The sequence below is a fragment of the Dendropsophus ebraccatus genome, chromosome 3, assembly GCF_027789765.1.
Source record: "Dendropsophus ebraccatus isolate aDenEbr1 chromosome 3, aDenEbr1.pat, whole genome shotgun sequence".
In the NCBI taxonomy this organism is placed as follows: Eukaryota; Metazoa; Chordata; class Amphibia; order Anura; family Hylidae; genus Dendropsophus; species Dendropsophus ebraccatus.
The window spans coordinates 120,390,710-120,413,013 of NC_091456.1; the positions used below are offsets into that span (position 1 = coordinate 120,390,710).

Sequence of the window (22,304 nt, forward strand, 5' to 3'; positions counted from 1 at the left end):
CTGATATTCATAGTGCTGCTGCTGCTTTGTTTTGTGTCTGGTTGGTTAAGGAAAATAGGAAGGACCCCATGCATTGGTTTAATAAATAAAAATGTGTGGTGTCCCCCCTATTTTCCATGACCAACCAGATACAAAACTAAGTAGCAGCAGCCTGTCACTATCCGGGTGGCAAGGGCCATTTATTTTGGCCGTTGCCATCCTAATAACACCAGCCTGCTGCCGCCCAGTCCCGGATTGTCATTTTTTGACACTCTAGGCCTGATGGTATCTGGCTCTTCCCGGTACCCCTGGTGGCGGTGGATACCGGGGTAATAAATGGGGGGGGGGGTTAGTGTTAGTGGCTAACGCTAAGCCCAGCTTAGTAAAGGATTCCATCTGTTAAGACAGCTTCCATTTACTAAGCCAAATAGAAATATGGAAAAAAAACCACAACTTTAAAAGGATGTTTATTGAAATAAAACTCCCCAGAAAACTCTAATTGACCCTTTTATTATATAAAAAAAGCAATCCTCTTCTTTCCGTAGTAGTCTAGTCTTCTTTATTTCAACCTGTAAAGTAAAAAATAAAATTAATTAAAGGAGACCTGTCACCCCCCCATGCGGGGTGACAGGCTCCCGACCCCCCGTTACAGCCCCCTATACTCACCTGATCCCGCCGGGTCCCGCTTCCTGATCCGGTCGGGTGACTGAGATATGAGCGCCCGAAGCCCAGCGCGCGCTCACAGGAGAGTCCAATGTTTATAGAGAATGACTGAGCATCGGACTCTCCTGTGAGCGCGCGCGCCGGGCTTCAGGCGCTCATATCTCCGTGACCCGACCAGATCAGGAAGCGGGATCAGGTGAGTATAGGCGGCTGTAAGGGGGGGTCGGGAGCCTGTCATTCCGGCATGGGGGGTGACAGGTCCTCTTTAATGACACTTTCACTGGTAGTCTACTGTCACTATTAGGGGATCTCAGCAGAGGCTCTCCCCAGCCTGTGCTTAGACCCCCTATTAATGACAGTAGAAAAAAAAAAAAACTACCAAAATAAAAGCATCTATCTTCCTTTCCACCCCTCACTTAGCCCCCACTCACCCCCTCACTCCCCACTCAACCAGCCCCCCCCCTCAGTCCCCCTTTACCCCCTCAATGACCCCTCCATCTGCCGATTAGTCACCACACCTGCTAGATTGCTTGGAGGAGGCACCTCTGGCAGGACAACATGCAGGACGAGCACAAGTAACAGTTACACTCCTCATGCGCACCCCGCTGCGGCAGCCCGAGACAAGTGATGCCACGAGTGAGGAACATAACTGTCACTTGCACTCGGGAGGATGAGAGGACCTGCTGTCAGCGATTCACTGAACAGGGGCCTCGGGGTGGTGGTGGCGGTGATGGCGGTTGCGGCATGGATGCAGAGCAGTAGATACGGGGCAGGGTCAAGGATAGGCGGCGGGGGAGTTTCAGTGCACCTGGCGTGATCCGGAAGGGGGACCTCTTTTATTGGTGGTCAGTGAGAGGAGTCCTCTCATTGACCACCAATAAGAGTTGTCCCTTCTGGAAGTGCGGTGGGGGCCGCAGTTTGGGGACCTCTGGCCTAAGCTATTTTACACCCCTGGGTATGAAAATATACTGGGGTATACTGTGGCCTGGGCCAGAGGTGAGAAAACCAGTGAAGTGATAACATTATGGCCCTAAAGGATGTAGTATGGCCTGTGTAAAAGGGGCTTTATAGTTGTCACATTTCTAGAAAATTGCTCGGGCAATATGAGGGCCCTCATAAAAATGTACAATCAGACAAAAAGAGGTAAATTAAAAAGCAGCATATTCCAGTACTTCACTGTAATCAATAAAACAAAAAATGCAATCAATTGATGCAAGAAGAGAAAGTATTTTAGGCTTTGATGAAGCGCTTGTATCTTAAAACAAAGAACATTCCTTTTTAAGATTGGTACTGTGTCTCCGATCAATTTTTACGTACATTGTTGTGAACATTGCTAAGATTAAAATGTTTAGGATTAACACAACCAACCCATGGAAGAGTTTCACGCATCAGGATTTTTTTTTTTTCATGAATCTAAAATGTTTCTTTCTCATTTAGAATAAGCATGCACTACTGGACATCACACCAACAGCAGTGGAACATCTGAATTATGTGCAATTCTACCCAATTGTAGTTTTCTGCAACCCAGAAAATAGACAGGGGGTTAAGGCAATGCGACAATGGCTACTTCCAGAATCCAAGAAGAGTTCTCGGCGTTTGTATGCTCAAGCTGTGAAACTGCGCAAGAACAGTTCCCATCTTTTCACAGGTGATCACACACTCCCATCTTCTGCACATTTGATTCCTTTATTGATGTTTGTTTTGTTTTTCTCTTACTACTATCACAAAGTAATAAACAATCATTCATGTATTTTAAGCCACTATTAATCTGAGTGGAGCAAGTGACTCGTGGCTTCCAAGTTTGAAGGAAATTATTCGTACAGAGCAAGCAAGGCCCATATGGACTACTGAGGACAAGGTAAAGATTTTTAGTTCCTCTGAACTTGAGGAGATGGTAGTGGGGAGCTGTAAGCCAAAATTCCCTGCTGCATTTGGGAACCAAGACTAATTCCACACTGAATTTGCAGTGCATGTTTATAATTTGTGTGGGGAAAGGTCATGGTGTATATCTAAAGCATATTCATAAACTCCCATCACCTGACAAAGGTCAAGAGTCGTTTTGGCTACTGGGTGATACCTGTCAGGGTTTGTTGGATGGAATAGCCAAGACTTCCAAATCCAGTAAAAGATGGAGAAAAAAAGATATAGATATACTGTATATATTACTTTGCCAATGAAGAGGTCTGTAATTTTTATCATAGGTACACTTTAACTGTAAGAGACAAATTAAAAAATCTGCAGAAAAACACATTGATTTGTTTTGATTTTTAAATAAAAACTTTACATTTTATTGCATGAAATAAGTATTTGATAAAAAATAAAATAGAAGTTATTATTTGGTACGTAAACCTTTGCTTGCAAAGGTCAGACTTTACCTGTAGTTCTTGACCAAGTTTGCACAGACTGGAGCAGGTATTTTAGCTCCCTCCAAAGACTTTCTATTAGGTTACGTTCTGGAGACTGGCTAGGCCGATCCAGGGCCTTAAATTGCTTCTTATGGAGCCGCTCCTTAGTTGCCCTGGCTGTGTGTTTCAGGTCATTGTCATGCTGGATGACCAAGCCACGACCCATCTTCAGTGCTCTTACTGAGGGGAGGAGGTGGTTGGTCCAAATCTCACGATACATGACCCCATCCATTCTCATGCTTCATGGTTGGGACTGTGTTCTTGGGGTTGTACTTATCCTTCTTCTTTCTCCAAACATGGCTAGTGGAGTTGATGCCTAAAAGTTCTCCTTGGGATCATCCAAATGGTCATTGGTGAACTTCAAATGGGCCTGGGCGTAAGCAGGGGGACCTTGCGTACCCTGCAGGATTTTAATCCATGATCATGTAGTGTGTTACTAATGGTAATTTTTGAGACACTGGTTCCAGCTCTTTTCAGGTCATTGCCCGTGTCCTCCCGTGTGGTTCTGGGCTGATTCCTCACTTTTTCAGAATCATCCTTACCCCACAAGGTGAGATCTTGGCTGGAGCCCAAGACCGAGTAAGATTGACAGTCTTCTTGTTTTTCTAACAATAGAGCCAACACTTGTTACTTTCTGACTAAGCTGCTTGTCTACTGTCCTTTAGCTCACCCTAACCTTGTGCAGGTCTACCATTTTGTCCCTGGTTTCCTTAGACCGCTCTTTGGTCTTGGCCATGGTGGAAAGGTTGCAGTGTGTGTGTGATTGTGTGGACAGATTTTTTTTTTTTTTTTTATACAGGTAACAAGTAAACAGGTGCAGTTAATACAAGTAATGAGTCCAGTACTTCTTAAAGAAAAACTAACAGGTCTGTGAGAGCCAGAATTCTTCCATCAAATGATTTGATCAAATACCTATTTCATGCAATATAATGCAAATTAATTATTTAAAAATCATACAATGTGATTTTCTGGATTTTTTAATAGACTTTCACAGTTGAAGTGTACCTATGATAGAAGTTACAGACCTTTGCATTTTCTCCACTGTATATATGTTTGTATGATGCACTGGGTGGGGTGAGGCTAACAAAAATGTATATATTTTTTTATTTTAGGCTGATTCTCTAGTTACTGAACCTCTAGATCTCATGAATGGGTCAGCAGTTGGGTCTACAGACTACCTGAGCTGTGACAGTCGGGCAAACAGTGACTATGAGGAGACTGATGCTGAAGGTGGAGCTTACACTGACCAGGAGCTGGATGAAGATTTTAAAGAACCGGCACTAGCCCGATCTTCTGAGCCTGTTGAGCATTCATCTCTTTACCATGATGTCAACCCGCCATATGATTCATCATATCACTCCAAAGGCCATTCATCTATTGAGACTTCTTCCTACCATGGAAAACAGTCACCTACTGAACCATTGTCTGATTACAGAGGTCAATCACCATCTCATGATAATTACAGTCCTACACAGGTAAATCATTGTCATAACAATAGCACGCTTTTTGACTACGTAATATAATGGATAGCACATGAATAATATATTTCTTAAATGTATCATTAAAAACAGCTTCACATATTTTGACAAAGGCATCAATATCTAAAATATATGTAATTCACTTTAATAAAAAAAAATACTTTCTGTATTTAATTGAAAGTTAAAATATTGCATACTAGGTGTTACTCTTGTTGCTCCTCCGCCTGTTGTCAATACATGTTTGTCTATGACAGCTGCAGAGCTTGGACAAAATACAGGAAGTGTGTGTTGTACCTTCAGAGTCCTGTGCTTTTCTGTCCTGTCAATCACATTTCAATGAGTCTAGTAGCAGGTGAGCAGCCGTTAACCCCTTCCCTCTGCAGGACGTACCAGTATGTCCTGTGGTGGGTGGGGACGTCTAGAGAGGGGCCGCGACATGACCCAGCTCTGAACCGCCGCAAACCCAGCTGCTTTCTGCAGCTCTGGACCGCAGCTATTAGCGAGTGCAGCGATCAAACATGACAGCTGATCCCAGCTCTGCAATCCATGTATCTGTTCTGATGGATCAGTGCTCTATTATACACACAGCATTGATCTCAATGGGGGATCAGTGCTGTGTATATAGTCCCCTAGGGGGCTTCTAATTAATGTATGTGGAAAAAAAAGTTTATTAATAAAAAAATCCCCTTCCCTAGTAAAAGTCAGAATCACCCTCCTTTTCCCATTTTATAAATAAATAAAAATTTCTGATTTTGCACGGTAAACGGTACAAGCGCAAAAAAATTCCAGAGTGCCGTAACACGTCATCAGCTGCTCAGCCGCGATTGGCTGAGCACAGTTAAGCTCAGCCAATCACGGCTGAGCAACCAATGACGCGGCAGTCAGCATCAGGGACAGCTGCAGCGATTCGCCGGCCTCCCAAAGATTACGTCGTTGACAGAAGATCGGGGACGGGGGTCGACACGTGTCAGATATGTATGGTACACTACACTTCCGGGTCCACATGCGGGGTGGGGGAACACTGGGAAGGGGGCGATTTACATACATAACATACATTACAAAGTTGTATAACTTTGTAATGTGTGTTATTTTGTGAATAATTTCTTAGCGCCGCACTACCCCTTTAACTTTCATGATTTCCACTAGTCTACTTGATGCACAATTTTACCCAGTTGAGAAATTTGCAGTAAAATAATGCCATTTTGATGCAACTTCACAAAATTTTCAGCAAAATTGTTGTAAAAATTGTCACTTTAAATTGAACAAATCAAACAAAGATATTAACCCCTTCATGACCAAGGTCATTGGTGCCCAGATGTCTAGGTCAAATTAATGCAATGTGCCTCCCCGCCTTTTAAGAGCCATAGCGCTTTTATTTTTCCACCTACAGGGCAGGTTGGGGTGTCATTTTTGGGCCATGATCACTAGTTTTTATTAATATCTAGAGATGAGCGATACTCGAGCATGCTCGAGTCGATCCGAACCCGAACTTTCGGCATTTGATTAGTAGTGGCTGCTGAACTTTGATAAAGTCCTAAGGCTATGTGGAAATCATGGATATAGTCATTGGCTGTATCCATGTTTTCCAGACAACCTTAGAGCTTTATCCAAGTTCAGCAGCCCCCGCTAATCAAATACCAAACGTTCGGGTTTGGATCGACTCGAAACCGAACCCGGTTCGCTCATCTCTATTAATATCAAATTGGTGTAAAGGAAAAAATTTTGATCACTACTTATTTTTTTTAACATGAGCTATTACACCAAATGATTATCGTCTAGTAATCGGCTAACAATCATCTGGTGTAATAGGGCCCTTAGGCAGGAAAACCAGGCCCTTCACAACCAATCGAAAGCAATATGCTGCCCAAAACCAACACTGTTGCAAGCTTTGAAAGGTAACACCCCTGGAATGCACAAGTGCGCTGCCATCATCCTACATCACTACTACTTGTGGTATTATGGGACCGCCTGTTTTAACTGAGTCCTTGGAAGTTAAGGCTAAAGGGCAACTCTAGCCCTCCTTACTTGAACCCAGGCTCCCTAAAGGAGGAAGCCACTGAGGCAGGCGAGGATCCTCTTTCTCGAGGTATCCTGACCCTTCCAGTGATTTGCATTAAAGGGGAACTCCGGATAAGAAAAACTTGTTTTATATTAAAAGTACATTAAAAGTTATATAGATGTGTCTATACAATGTATTACCGTATCTGTGCGGTTCTGCCACACTGGTAGCTGATAGAAATCCAGGAATTGAAGAAAAATGGCCCCTGTGCCAATTCACATTGTCTCCTGCTCCCACTGCTTTCCCACCTTAGGAGACAAAAATTCCATGCCTCTGTCTCACATTGTGTGTGTGTTTGCTAAGGACAGGCTGATGATGCAGACATGGGGCAGGGTATGATGTCACAGGAGGCTTGGCTGGATCCCCCAATCCCCTTAGTGATCCACCATCTCTGAATGGCCAGAAGCAGGTGCAGCACTAATTTTACTGATTGTGATGGGTGGGGGACTGTGATGATCAGCTGAGGGGAAGCATTGCATTCTGGGAACTGCTCAACCAGGAAGGACAGAAACACAATACAGAACAAAACCCCCCAAAACAAATGGATTTTTGGTAGTTTTAAAACTGGGATGGACAGGTAAATAATGCTATATTCTTCTGCAGAAGTTTCATTTTTTTCAATCTCTACCTGGAGTTCCTCTTTAAATTTCCTATGCACCCACTTCTACTTTCCATAATAACAATAGAAGTGGAGGTAACCATAGTTGCTATGTCAAATCATGTACATCTGCCTACATTTTATCTTACTCTTACTATCTCTTACTCATTATCCTGTGGAGGGGGGACAAGTAAGTTTTAATCAGAAAACACCTTTGAGCTCCCTTTACCCAGCTTGATGTGGCACTAATCAGCAAGATTAGCGCCTGTTTGCAGTGCCTTTAAACGGCAAGACAATCTTGTGAACAATCACTGTATCATTCCTGCGACCACGAAATGCAATGTTATCGACCGCATATGCCCTGTTAAGCCCATTCATGACCAAAGGTCATTGATGCACATATGTCCAGTTCATAGGGAAGCATTGTTCTCCTTCTGGCCTTCTACGAGCCATAAACCTTTTATTTTTATTTTGCACGCTACGACACCAAATATGCACTCATGTACGTCATACTTTGACATTGCGCATGCGCAGGGAGTCCTGTGAATTCCCAACATGTGTTTCAACCCGGGCCGCCCCCCCTTTCCAATGTCCTATTCTGATGCGCATCTGCTGGTGGTCTGTCGGTCGTGTGTTGGATCACCTGATCCTCTGCGTCCCATCAACAGTGTTCTCTCTATCTTTACGGAGAATGGCCACTGTTAAACATCTTGTCATTGGGATTTCCCACTACAACCAGTGACGTAGTTCATGGACATTGGTGGTGGTGCTCTGGTGGTGGTGCTCTGGTGGTGGTGGTGCACACTGAAGCACTCAGTCAGAGGTTATTTAACTCCGTACTTAGCATTCTTCTTCAGTTGCACCAGGTGTGCCAAAACACATCATACTTTTAGCTCTTAAATTGCACTACACTGCCATTACCTACTGCTCTCTCTGCAGCTGGGCCTATTGTATTTCCCTATTTACAATGTGATACCAGTCTACTAAACTATAATACATTTTAATACTAAATGGCAGTGTGGTAGTGTCTTTTTAAACGTTTGCATTTTGTTTAGTTCTTCAGTTTACTTGTATATGTTTTTTTGGGGTATATTGATCAGTTATAATAAAATATTCCCAGTACTCCTGGGTTGATTATTGGGAATAATAGAAATTGGCACAATGTTCAGTGTTTCCCTAAATAGTCCCTTTCACTAAACCTAATTGAGTAATAGTAGAAATGTTGAGTGCAGTTTATATATAATGTTTCTGTCTGTTGCAGGAAGGAGCAATAAAGCCCCATCTTCAGTGGAGTCACAACAACAGGTAAAATAGAATAATCACCATTACATCTGGTATTTCAATTTTCCTCCTTATATTAATATGTTGCCAAAAGTGGCAGCTGGTATTGACAGATCCCCAGAGCCACATGAGAGGTTCCACAAACATTATTATTTGATGCTACGCTATTTAACAAAACAAACATACTTTGTGCTGGAATCACACACGGCAGTTTTTGTGCCAAAAACAAGAGGATTCAGCAAAAAAGAGAAGTACTTTCTATTTCTATCCCATTTGAATCCACTTCTGGTTTTGCCACAAAAACTGCAGCGTCAGGTTTCCAAAAAACTGCTGTGTTTTTTTAGCATTATGCATACATTAAAGGGAAAAAGTATCATAGCTTGATGCATTAAATCCATCATGGATCCTGTAACAATATGGTCTCACTTAAAGGAGTAGTGCGGCGCTTCATAAACTAATACTAATGCATTCACAGCTGCTAACATTGCCTATGTACTATGTGCTGTATTACCCAGTCGCCGCCTAGAATGCAGTGCGTCATATAGCCGGCCCCTCTACCCGCCCACCTTATCAATATTCCTCCCCCAGCCCTGTAATGCCCTGACGCTAGGTAGTCCTTCTTCATAGATCTAGGGAGAGCTCATACAGGACGGGACTCATAGACTGCACGAGCTGTGAGCGATCTGCTGTGTACTGTGAACAGAATCCCTCTGTGTCTATCCCTCCACCCTCCTGCATGAGCTGTCAACGATCTGGAGAGGAGGAGACACAGAGGGATTCTATTCACAATACACATCAGATCGCTGTCAGCTCCTGCAGGAGGGGGGAGGGAGAGACACAGAGGGATTCTAGTCTTCATAGACACCTGTCCTCCTGGAGCTCTAGCCGTCTGCTGTGTATTGTGACTAGAATCCTTATCTGTGTCTTCCCCTCTCTCACCCATCCTGCACGAGCTGTGAGCGATCTGATGTGTATTGTGACTAGAATCCCTCTGTGTCTCATCTCCAGATCGCTGACAGGAGGGGGGAGGGGGAGACAGAGAGAGGGATTTTAGTCACAATACACAGCAGATCGCTCACAGCTCGTGCAGGATGGGTGAGGGAGGGGGAGACGCAGAAGGATTCTAGTCACAATACACAGCAGATCGCTGACAGCTTGTGCAGGAGAGAGGAGGGGGAGACACAAGTACAGGTTCCGATGTAATTGAATCCCCGGGTGTCACTGCTTTGTACCTGCTCTCTGTACTTGTGAGCAAAGTGAAGAGAACAGATACAGAGCGGAGACACTCAGGGATTTACTTAGAACAGCGCATGTTCGTCTTACTGGTTGTGATAGGATTTGGCAGTCACATGCTTTGCTCAGCCAATAGTAGACGAGCAACATCATGGAGAGGGACAGAACTAGGGTCTGAGCTTGGGGCGGGCTGATGAGGGGACAGACCGCCCCGGCCAGCCCACCAAACGTCATGGATGACGTATTGGCACAAAATGGCTGCCGGACCTATGTGCCGGCACGCAGAAAAAAAAGATGGAACTACAGAACTTCCGGCGGGGGGGGGCGGGACAGTCCAGAACAGCATGAAGACGACCAGACAGGTAATAGCAGTACATGACAAATTTATATAACTTTGTCATGTGGTGCTAGATTTGGAAAAAAGCATAGCACCGCACTACCCCTTTAAAGACACAGTAGAATCAATATCATGCCGGGAGCAGAAAAAGTGTTTGAGACTTCACAGCACTTTAATGAAGCAGCCACTTGGCTTCAGTGTCGTGAAGATTCAAACAATTTTCCCGCTTCCAGCATGATATTGATAAATCATGCCAGGCGGGGAAAGACTCTAGTACAGGGCTTTCCTGTCCGTAGTGTCTGTAGAATACAGGACATGGGAATAAGCCCTAAACCTTTACATGCTGAAAATGGACATATAATAGTCACTAATTAAAAGAGAAGTCCGGCGAAAATGTATATTTTAAAGTATTTTATTGCCACCCAAAAGTTATATAAATCACCAATATACACTTATTACGGGAAATGCACATAAAGGGATTTTTTCCCCTGCACTTACTAATGCATTAAGTGTTCACTTCCTGGATAAAATTGTTGTCACAACCCGACTCCCAGAGCTGTGTGGGCTGTGGCTGCTGGAGAGGATGATGGCAGGGGGATGCTCAGTGTCCCTCCAGTGCCCTTGTCCTCCTGCCATCATCCTCTCCAGCAGCCATCCCATCCCCCGCACAGCTCTGGGAGTCAGGTTGTGACATCACCATTTTATCCAAGAAGTGAAGCCTTGATGCAGTAGTAAGTGCAGGGAAAAAAGCACTTTATAAGCAATTCCCGTAATAAGTGTATATTGGTGATTTGTATAACTTTTGGGGGGCAATACAATACTTTAGTTAAAAGTTTCGCTGGACTTCTCCTTTAACTATGTTCTGTCTATTAAACTTATGATCATTTATAAAAATGTTTGATGTCATGCAGACATGTCAAAAGTAGTCTCAATGCAGATACCCCCCCCCCCCCCCCCACTAAGTGTACATTATAATGTTAATGTGTTTTCCCTGAGACCCAATGGCATCACAATGTATGGGGCATTATCACCCCTGCGAGCCCCTGGGACAAAGAAAAATTTTAATAAACTCACAAAATCTAAAGATTGACTCCTCCCACAGGAAGTATATAAGGAAGCTATTACGTGACCTCAGCAATCAAATTATAAAGTAAAATAACAAGGGAGATAGCCTTGTGATGCCAATGGGACATAGGAAAACACATTAACATTATAATGTACACTTCCCTTATGTCCCATTGGCATCACAATGTATGGGGAATTGGCAAGTAGTATCCCCCATAGGAGGGCTTTCCTGCACAGCAGCATTTAGCACTGACCTAGCAAAGGTCGTACAGGCAGAGTGAATGGAACCAAGTCTGTAATGTTTCACAAAAGTAGAATGGGAAGACCACGTGGCTGACTGACCAATCAGATCTAGGGGAACCAGACTGCGTTCCGACCAACTGGTAGCAACAGCCCTGGTGGAATGCGCTTTAGTAAAGTCCGGGCACGGCAGACCCGCAGAAGAATAGGATAGCTCAATGCACTCACAAATCCAATGGAGAGTTTAGAAGCCTTCTTTCCCTTGTTCTTTCCACGGAAAGTCCTTGACCCTGCGTAGATAAATCTGAGGGAGATATGGAGACATCTGTAGACATCTAGGGATGAAAGATCTAGGTCATCCTGATTGGGATCTTCATGAGAAAAAAAAACAGGTAACACAATAGCCTGATTGATGTTTTCAAACGTAACACATTTCGGAAGAAATACTGGAAGAAATATTAAGATCACTCTCTCTTCATAAAACACTGTATAAGGATGTTCAGACCCTAGAGCCTGTAACTCCCCTACCCTTTTGGCAGATGTAACAGCTAAAAGAAAAATAGTCTTGAGTGTAAAAAAATTTCAAATCAACTTCAAGAGGTTCAAAGGGAGCACCACAAAGTTGCCTGAGGACTACAGACAGGTCCCAATTAGAGATGAGCGAACTTTTCAAAAGTTCGGTCTGACCGGACTTTCTAATTTTTTCGGAAAGTTTGGTTCGACCGAATTTCAGATTTCTTCAGATTTCATAGTTTAAAGCATCTATATGATACGAGGGTAGTGTATTTGGTTGAATTTAGGGCTCTACATTTCAGTAACATCATTATCTTTTCGATATCTCAAAGTCAAATTTTTTTTTTTAGACTTCAATATTCACTATTACAAGGTCTATGCAGGAAACTCACCATTACAGGGTCTATGCAGGAAATTAACCATTACAGGGTCTATGCAGGAAATTAACCATTACAGGGTCTATGCAGGAAATTAACCATTACAGGGTCTATGCAGGAAATTAACCATTACAGGGTCTATGCAGGAAATTAACCATTACAGGGTCTATGCAGGAAACTCACCATTACAGGGTCTATGCAGGAAACTCACCATTACAGGGTCTATGCAGGAAACTCACCATTACAAGGTCTATGCAGGAAAAAGGTCACAAATGCAGTGAAGGAGCAGCAGTAGTCATTGGAGGCCAGGCAGGAGCAGCAGTAGCCAACATGGAGGCCAGGCAGGAGCAGCAGTAGCCAACATGGAGGCCAGGCAGGAGCAACAGTAGTCAACATGGAGGGGTGGCAGGATCAGCAGTAGCCAACATGGAGGGCAGGCAGGATCAGCAGTAGCCAACATGGAGGCCAGGCAGGATCAGCAGTAGCCAACATGGAGGCCAGGCAGGAGCAGCAGTGGCCAACATGGAGGCCAGGCAGGAGCAGCAGTAGCTAACATGGAGAGCAGGCAGGAGCAGCAGTAACCAACAAGGAGGCAAGGGCAGGCACACCAGTAGTCAACCTAGAGGCCAGTCAAGGCCCAGCAGTAGCCAACAAGGAGGCAAGGGCAGGCACAGCAGTAGTCAACATGGATGCCAGTTAAGGCCCAGCAGTAGCCAAGATGGAGGCCAGGGCAGGAGTAGCAGTTGTAATGGGGTGACATGAGCAGCTGAAGCAGAATAATGAGCTCCATGGACAGAGAGAGGCGAGAGGTAGCAGGGCAGCAGGAAGGGTGGAATGACCAGTAAGGTCTAGTTCACATATAGGCCATAATAAATGCAGAAAAGGTCCTACATCTTGGTGACAACAGGACCAAATCCTACTCTGTGGTATCAGGAGCAGGTGTCACAAAGTCCTTATCTATCCATGTGGCGTTCATTTTGAAGTTGGACGTTCCACACTATCACAGGACAATCTGGTTCTCCTGGGACTGACAATATGACCTGCTGCACTGAAAACTCGCTCTGATGACACACTGCTGGCCAGACAGGAGAGTATGTCCAAAGCAAATTCAGCGAGTTCTGGCCAGACATCTAATTTTCCCACCCAGTAGTCCAGGGGTTCCGGCACGTTAGGTGGCAACGTAGAGTCCAAAAACACCTGGACTTGCTGTTTGAGGTGTGCCGCCATGTCATTGGCAATTTGGGGTGGTCAGAGGCAAGGTGCGGTGGTCAGAGGCGACCTGCGGTGGTTGCGTGCAATCTGGGGGGGTTACATGTAATCTGGCATGATTACGGCAACCTGCGGTGGTTAGGGCAACCTGGGGGGGTTACAGACAATCTAGATTTGTTACGGATAAACTGAAGTGCTTATAGGTAATCTGGGGTGGGTACATGTAATTTGGGGTGATTACGGACAATCTAGAGGGGGTCACAGGCAACGTGCGGTGGTTACGGGCAACGTGCGGTGGTTACGGGCAACGTGCGGTGGTTACGTGTAATCTGGGGGGTTACGTGCAATCTGACGTGATTACGGACAACCTGGGGGGGTTACGGGCAACCTGCGGTAGTTACGGGTAATCTGGGGGGGGGGGGGTAGGGGTAATTTAGGAGTAAACTGCAATTATTACTATAATAAAAAGTGTGTGTTTTATTTTTTTGTGTGTTTGTCACTTTTTGTACTTTATACATTCATTTTCACTGTATTACTATGATTACTGTGATATTTTCTATCACAGTAATCATAGTTCAGTGACAGAGACCAAATTGGTCTCTGTCACTTTAAATTTTCAGAGTTGGCTGGTTATGTAGCGCATGCGCACTTCATAACCAGCCAGGACGTCGAGGAGGGAGGAGCTCCAGGATCAGGTAACGTATAAGGGGTAGGGGGGTAACTGGGGGACGGGGGGTGACTGGGGGGGGGGGGGCGACTTGGGGGACGGACCCTGACACTTTTTATCCCCTGTCACCAATCATTGATGGTGACAGGGGATAAAAAGTGCATCCCTGCACTGTGAACAGGCGATCGGCGGTATATAGTATATACCACCGATCGCCTGTTCCAGGACCCCCTACCCCCTACCTCCGGTGGCAGAGAGCATGGGGTTTTAATTCATTTTTACATTTCCATCGCTGTGAACAGATATACTCTGTTCACAGCGATGGCGGCGGCCATCTTGGATCTGATGGCCGCCTGGGGAGGGGGGTTAGTGACTGGCTACTAGGGGGGGGGGGGGCTGATCTGGGGTCTGATTCACTTATTTCATCTCCCCCCACCGTGGATTCACGGTGGGGGGAGATGAAAAGCACTGCAGCGCCGGGCCATTAGTGACCGCCGTATCGGCGGTCACTAAGGGGTTAACTGCCGGGATCCGGGCACGGCGCGGATCTCGGCAGTTGAGGCGGGTGCCCGGCTATCACTGACAGCCTGGCCCCGCCGGGGATGACAGGAGTGCAGCTCCTGCACCCCTGTCATCCCGTGGACGTACCGGCACGTCCATCTGCAGGAACTGTATGCAGATTTGGACGTGCCGGTACGTCCATATGCGGCAAGGGGTTAAACGGCAGAGCCTGGAGCACCAGCAACTTGGCCAGGTGGGCGTTCAGCTTGACTGCTGCGGGATCGCTGGGTGCATATGTCTGCCTCCGTTTTAGGGACTCAATGATAACAGGCTGCCTACTGCTAGCAACACAGGGGCCACCAGCCAAAGAAGGGAGTGAAGCCACACTCCCTTCCACAGAGGAGGTCTGACTCTGTGAAAGTACCTTCTGACTACTGCTGCTTCCTGCTGCTGTTGACCACGGCTCTGCCTGGGCTTGCTGTGACCCACTATCACCCCGTTTCTCCCAGGCAGAAAGGTGGTGGCGCTTCATATGGGCAGCCATGGCACTGGTGCCAGGATGGCAACTCTTGCCTCTTTTAATGTGCCTGTAGTACAGGCGACAGATGACCACGTAGGTATGCTCCGGGCACTTTTTTAAAAACTGCCACACAGGAGAGGTGTAGAGTCTAGTACCGACAGGCTGCGAGGATGGGCGGGCGCTGACGATACTAGGACCTGCAGTGGAGGAGGGTTCTCCAGTGGTCATCTGCTTGTCCCGGCTACACTTCTGACTTGTTAGTTGACTACTGCTGCCTGTCTGCTTTTTAGTTGTGGCGGGCCTGCTGGCGCACGGATTCCCGGTTGACGAATCCGTTGAATAATCCAAATCCTGCCGTGGATCCCATGTAACATCCGATGTAGCATCACCCTGTTCCAGAATGATGCTATCATCCTCATCAGGCTCCTGCCCAACCCTCTCTCGTCTACTGCCTACTGCTCTCCTGCCAGGCCTAACATGGGCCTGCTCTGATATCGCCTCCGACACAGCTATGCCCTGCACTTGATTGTTCCCTGTCTCTTCCTCCACGTGCTCATCGTCATCAAAGAGCAGTTCGCTGCTCATAGACGCCAACAGTTCCCTTGCAGGCGGCGGGTCAAAAGTTAGCGGGATGTTGCTGAGGATGTCAGATGGTGGACGTGGGTTAATTGCTGCGTGCCCGTGCCAAGTAAGGGTCGTGTCCGAGGTACCCACAGATACCTGTCTGTCTGTCTCACTACTTGTGTACGTCTAAGTGTGAGCCAGCCACTCCAGGACTGTGGAATTGGATGTGTGGACCTGACCCTGGTGTGACAAAGGAAGCTCAGGCTTGCCACTGGACCCTCTTCCTGCGCCACTTCCTCTTCTGCCCCTTGAGCCAGACTCTCTGCCCTGCCCTCTGCCTGAAACGCTTTGTGAGGTTTCCTGCTGCCGCTGTGCCATGACTTTATATTCAAATTATGATTTCTACACTTGGTAGATGAGAACAGTATTTTCTGTAATATATAGGACATATATATTCTCCCTAATGTCCTACATGATCCTGGGGCGATTTCTGAGGGAATAAGGAAACATATAAAGCAGCTTCTCCTGTGTGTGCAGTGGATGCAGCCAGTCTCCAGCCTCCATGTCCTGAACAACTCACAAGTAGACTAGATGGAGCAGGTGGTCTTTTCCTGCTGACAATCTTCTATGTTTCTAACTAAATATTCACCAGACACACAGAAATACTGCTAACAATGCCAGATCCCTGTGATATAGAGGTCAGCCATAGTGATATAGAAGGGGGTCACACACAGTGATATAGAGAGGGGGTCACACATAGTGATATAGAGAGGGGGTCACACATAGTGATATAGAGAGGGGGTCACACATAGTGATATAGAGAGGGGGTCACACATAGTGATATAGAGAGGGGGTCACACATAGTGATATAGAGAGGGGGTCACACATAGTGATATAGAGAGGGGGTCACACATAGTGATAGAGAGGGGGAGACACATAGTGATATAGAGAGGGGGTCACACATAGTGATATAGAGAGGGGGTCACACATAGTGATATAGAGAGGGGGTCACACACAGTGATGTAGAGAGGGGGTCACACACAGTGATGTAGAGAGGGGGTCACACACAGTGATGTAGAGAGGGGGTCACACACAGTGATGTAGAGAGGGGGTCACACACAGTGATGTAGAGAGGGGGTCACACACAGTGATGTAGAGAGGGGGTCACACACAGTGATATAGAGGTCACAGTGATATAGAAGGTCACTGTGGGGGCACACAATAGCACACACACACACACACACACACACACACACACACAGCCTGCTGCAGTCATGGCACACACACACACACACACACACAGCCTGCTGCAGTCATGGCACACACACACCCACACAGCCTGCTGCAGCTATAGCACACACAAAGCTTGCTGCAGCCATAGCGCACACCACACACACACACAGCCTGCTGCGGCCATAGCACACATACACATAGCCTGTTGCAGCCATAGTGTGCACACACACACAGCTTGCTACAGCCATAGCACACATACACACAGCCTGCTGCAGCCATGGCACACACACAGCCTACTGCAGCCATAGCATGCACGCACACACAAACAGCTGCAGCCATTGAACACTGAAGAAAAACACACAATCTTCTCCCAGAGAAAACACCGCACTGAGGACAGAGGTTACTGCTACACTGCTTATGTCTTCTCCTCCTCCTCTTCCTCTATATTACACAGGTTATCTTCATATTACACTGCTGCTCATATACAGTCATCCAGCATCCAGGAAGAGAACAGCACACATCCCCCCCACACACTTTTCCATGACCACCCTTATGTAATAGGGCCAGTGTCCTATTAGAATGTTGCTCATAATATATATTCATGAGCAAAACTTGTAGAATTCATATCAAAATTCTATTCTACATTTTTTAAAGTGGAGTCGGAGTCGGTACATTTTTTTTTACGACTCTGACTCCAGCCAAAACTAGCTCCGAATCCGACTGCGACTCTGCGACTCAGACTCCACATCCCTGCTTGGAAGAGTTCGAGAAGTTGAGAGACAGAGGGAGCTGAGGCGTCGAACTACTTCTCCGAACACCATTTTTGAAAAATCTTTCAGATGCGCAGATATGACTTGTTTGTTGCTTCGCTTCTGGCATGAGATAATGTCTGCAATACCCGGTCCATTTTAATGCCATAAGATCAATCTCCGGGACTCCCCATCTGGATGTCAATTGATTTGAATATGTTGCTGGACAGAGAGCATTCTCCTGGAACTGTCATACCTTTGCCAGAGTGTTGTCTACACTCCTGATAAGAAGAGCAGATAACCTGGTTTTCCTTGACTCTGCCCAAATGAAAATCTTCTCTACTTCTTCGAGAAGCATCTGTGATCTGGTACCTCCCTGCTTGTTGAGGTATGCCACACAAGCCTTATTGTCCGTTCTGATCCTTACAACTCTCCGGAGAAGGAATGTAGCAAAATGAAGCAAGGCCAGGTAAATGGCTCTGTGTTCCCTTACATTAGAGGGAAGGGCTGCTTATGTGTCATTCCAAATGTTGGAGACCATTTTGTCTTCCAGATGGTCTCCCCAGCCCGTTCCTGACGCATCTGTTGTAATTGTGATCCAATGCGGCTCCTCTATATCTGCTCCGTGAATCACCTGTCTCCTCCGTATTAAGGTCCTTCTGGTTCCTGTAGAAAGAATGTGAACAGCATCCAGGTCCTCTAACCTGCGATTCCAAGCTGTAAGGATCTAATTTTTGAGGTACTGCACGTGCCAAAGGGCCCAAGGAACATCCTTTGCTGAAGAGGACAGGAGCCCTAAAAACCTCATCAATACTTTCAACGTTACCTGACGTAGAGGAATGAGAAATTGAGCTCCCCTTTGAATACGCGTGAGTCTCTGGGGAGTCAAGTACAACTTCATTAAGTTGGAGTCTATTACAAACCCCAAGAAAGTCATTACCCTGGATGGAGATAGCTCCAACTTGTCCTCATTGATTATCCATCATAGCTGGTGAAGAATATCCAGGACAAAATCCAATTGGGATTTGAGAAGAGTCTGAGTCGGAGCCATAATCAACCAGTCGTCCAGGTAGGGCACAACTTTTATGTCCTGGAGACGTATGATTACTATGATGGCCCACACCACCTTTGTAAAAACAAAGGGGGCTGAACTTATTCCGAAGGGCAAGACTTTGAACTGTAGGTGTCTTATCACACCCTTTATCAGTACCGCAATTCTTAGAAATTTCACGCTGGAAGAATAGGAATGTGGAGGTAGGCGTTCTGGAGATCTAAGGATACCATGAAATCTCCCCTCTGGAGAATGGATTTTACTGATCTTATTGTTTCCATACGGAACTTTTTCTTTGCCATAAACTTGTTTAGATACCTGAGATCTATAAGCCTCCACTTTCCCGATGGCTTGGAAACGAGAAAGACTGGCGAAATAGACTCCTTCTGCCTATTCTGCAAAGGGAACTTCTTCCAGCGCGGCGATGGAGATAAAATGAAGCATCTCTCTCACTCTCTCTCTCTCTCACTCTCTCTCTCTCTCTCTCTCTCTCTAGAGTCAGCTGTTTTGCTGGACCTAGAGTGCGGGAAATCTCTGAGGAGCAAGAGGATTCAAAGAAAGAGCATAACCATCTCTGATAATTTGTAGAACCCCAAAATCTTGTATTAATCTTTGCAATTCACTGAAGTTAGGCGGCCACCTACAGGAATACTTCTGGCGTCAGTCTAGCTTCTTAAAAGAGTCTTTGGACTGTTTGTTGTTTCCTCTTCTGTTATAGTTTGATCGTCTTCCTTGTGTCTAATACCGACCTTTTCCTCTCTGGGGGGACTTACCCCTCCGAAAGGGCTGCCGAAACTTAAGTCATAGGAAGAGATTTCTCTTTCTTATCTGAAAGTTCTTACATGAGCTTATCCAGCTCAGACCCAAACAATCTGCCAGGCAGATATTCCAGGTTACACAGCTGAAATTTAGAAGCATTATCACCAACCCAAGGTCTCAGCCAAAGAGCACAACCACCGGCAGTTGTAAGGGCCATGGTTTTGGAGGCTAACCTGGTCTCCTGTGACGCAGCATCACATAAAAAAAATAAATCAAAGAGGATCCCACCTAGTCAATGATCTTAAATTCTGACCCCTAGGGCAGAAAGACTAAGGGTGGGAGCGGGAGCCGAGCAGGAGCTGAAGGGGTTAAGGGGCCGGCAGAATTACATACACGCAGCGATTGTTCAGACCGCTGCGTGTATGTAGTGAAAGTGATCTGCCAGGACCTGAGAGACTTGCAGTGTAATTTACGCTGCGAGTCGCTAGGTGTGAAGGCACCCTATAAGCATTTCCCGTAATAAGTGAATATTGGTAATTTGTATAACTTTTGGGGAACAGTACAATATTTTGATTAAAAAATTTTTTTGCCAGACTTCTCCTTTAACTCAGTGCCATTCCTCCCCTGGTTCTGGAAAAACTGGAAAGAGTCAAAAGGCAGCAGGCGGATTGCAGAGAAAACAAAGTGCTTCCCTTCGCGCTTTCTGTAAATTCGCTTATTTCTATAACTAGAGTTGTGCAAATTTACAGTGTTATCAAAGCAAAGCACTTTGTTAACTCAGCAGTGGGCTTATCAGCCTGCTGCCTTTGAATGCTATGCTGCGGGAGTTTAAAGACAGCTGGCTGATATACCAAGCTAACAAATCTCTTTGCTTTGTTAATACTGTAACTTTGCCCATCTCTATTTAATACTTTCATAAAGTAAAGGTCTTATACCCCCTCACTGTATTATTGGCTTGACGGACAAAATAAGATATTTTCCTGTTCTATTCTGCATACTAGCTATAACCTCTAAAATGTCAACAGGGAATATGAACACGATGCACTTCGCAGAAAATTTAATCATGCAAGAAGTTCCAGCTCAGATGAAGATTACAGTTGGGGAGGTCCGGCCACTGATCTCTAAACCTAAGCGAAGATTCACTACATGATACAAACACTGTCAATAAAAAAAACTTTTGCACCAGCTTTCTTTATTTTATACAATTTAAGCAGATGCCGCTATGAACAAAACATTTGCATTAACATTTTTTTTCTGTAGCATGTATAATAAATATAATTTTTCATATCGATGTCCATTTATTGGTCTTATAAGAAATAACTGAAAGTAAGGAAGACAAGTGGTAAAGTATTGCTGTTGGCTACTAAGTGTTTCACCTTTTAGGCTGCATTCACACGTTCCGTGTAGTTGTCCATGCTAACAAATCCGTGTGCACGGACAATTTTACAGCCCATTGCTTATTGTTGGGCTATTCAGACATTTCGTGATTTCACAGATCCGTGATCTGTTCCGTTAAAAAATAGGACATGTCATTACTCGGAACAGATGCACGGAAAGGATTCCCCATAGAAATCAATGAGATCCATGTTTTTCACGGATGTACACGGATGTGACATTTGTTTTCATCTGTAAAAAACATGGATGTGATGTAATCAATATAATTTAAAATTCTTTAAACAGATCTGTGAAAAAAACATGGACACTGATACATAATGGATGACAAAATGGACTGTTTTTCACTGATCACGGAGGTAGCTAGCAGACGACGGACTTCATCATAGGAATGCCACTGGAACATTTTCTCCTGTCTGAACATTGCTCAGGTGCCTTAACTGTCCAGCCCATGTTCAGTATTCACACAGCTGATGAATTGGAGGCAATCTGCCTGGAGCATTCCTTTTTTTTTTTTTTTTTTTTTTTATAAATTGTCTTTTTATTATAGTTTTTAGTATAAACAAAGTAAAACACAGATATAAAGGAGAAATGTAGCAAAAATATGCATATACATAATGAACAAACTGTCCTATGACAGAAAAACAATCGCCCGCTCACGAAAAAGAACTGTGAGTGTAGCAGCTGTATGATTCGGGCTATAAGGCAACATAAACCAAATATAACACAGGAGAAGGCGAAAAAGAAATCCTGCTCATAAATGTCATCCCGGAACCAAGGGAAAAATATATAATAACAAAACGTACGGTATCCTTCAGGACCGGGAAGGTGAACTTATATAGTAGTACTGTAGGCTCACCTCTATTGCCAATAATGAAAGGAGAAGAGAGAAAAGAGGAGAAAAGATGAGATAGCATAATAAGAGATGTGGGAGAGAAGTACGGGGGGGGGCGGGGGGAGAGAGTTATCTCGAACGCCTGTCCCAGAATGCATCCCAAGGCTCCCATACCGAGCGAAATTTTTCAATTGTGTTGTTTAAAGTCGCTGTGAGCGATTCCATACTACGAACATCCCTAATTCGTGTCAGCAAATCCATCGAGGAAGGAGGGGAAGTGCTCTTCCAATGAAGGGGAATAAGACATTTGGCAACTGTAAGGATGTGAAGGAGCATCTTGGCCGTGCGACTCCCGACAGACTTAGGGGGGACATTAAAAAGAAAGTGTAAAGGAGTCATAGGGAGTTGTGTATCTAAAACCTCTTGTATGGTGTTCCGGACCATCACCCAGTACGTCTTGATCAAGGGGCATTCCCAGAAAATGTGGAAGAGGGTACCCGGAGCAGATTGGCATCTCCAGCAGGTATTAGGGTAGGCAGGGTTGAACTTGTGGAGAAGGGAAGGAGTATGATACCAGCGCATGAGTAATTTATATT

At 45.3% G+C, this 22,304-nt stretch overlaps 1 protein-coding gene across 4 annotated transcripts in view; it reads left to right on the forward strand.

Moving 5' to 3' along the window:
- Window positions 1–20,768, forward strand: part of TJP3 (tight junction protein 3) — a 162,431-nt gene extending 141,663 nt beyond the window's left edge. For all 4 annotated transcript variants that reach the window (XM_069962580.1, XM_069962581.1, XM_069962579.1 and 1 more), the window contains exons 17-21: window positions 2,080–2,290; window positions 2,400–2,500; window positions 4,160–4,522; window positions 8,444–8,487; window positions 20,507–20,768. In XM_069962580.1, coding sequence (XP_069818681.1) covers window positions 2,080–2,290; window positions 2,400–2,500; window positions 4,160–4,522; window positions 8,444–8,487; window positions 20,507–20,606 — 819 coding nt within the window. In that variant the 3' untranslated portion in view covers window positions 20,607–20,768. The remainder of the gene's footprint in view (window positions 1–2,079; window positions 2,291–2,399; window positions 2,501–4,159; window positions 4,523–8,443; window positions 8,488–20,506) is intronic.
- The last annotated feature ends 1,536 nt before the right edge of the window (window positions 20,769–22,304 follow it).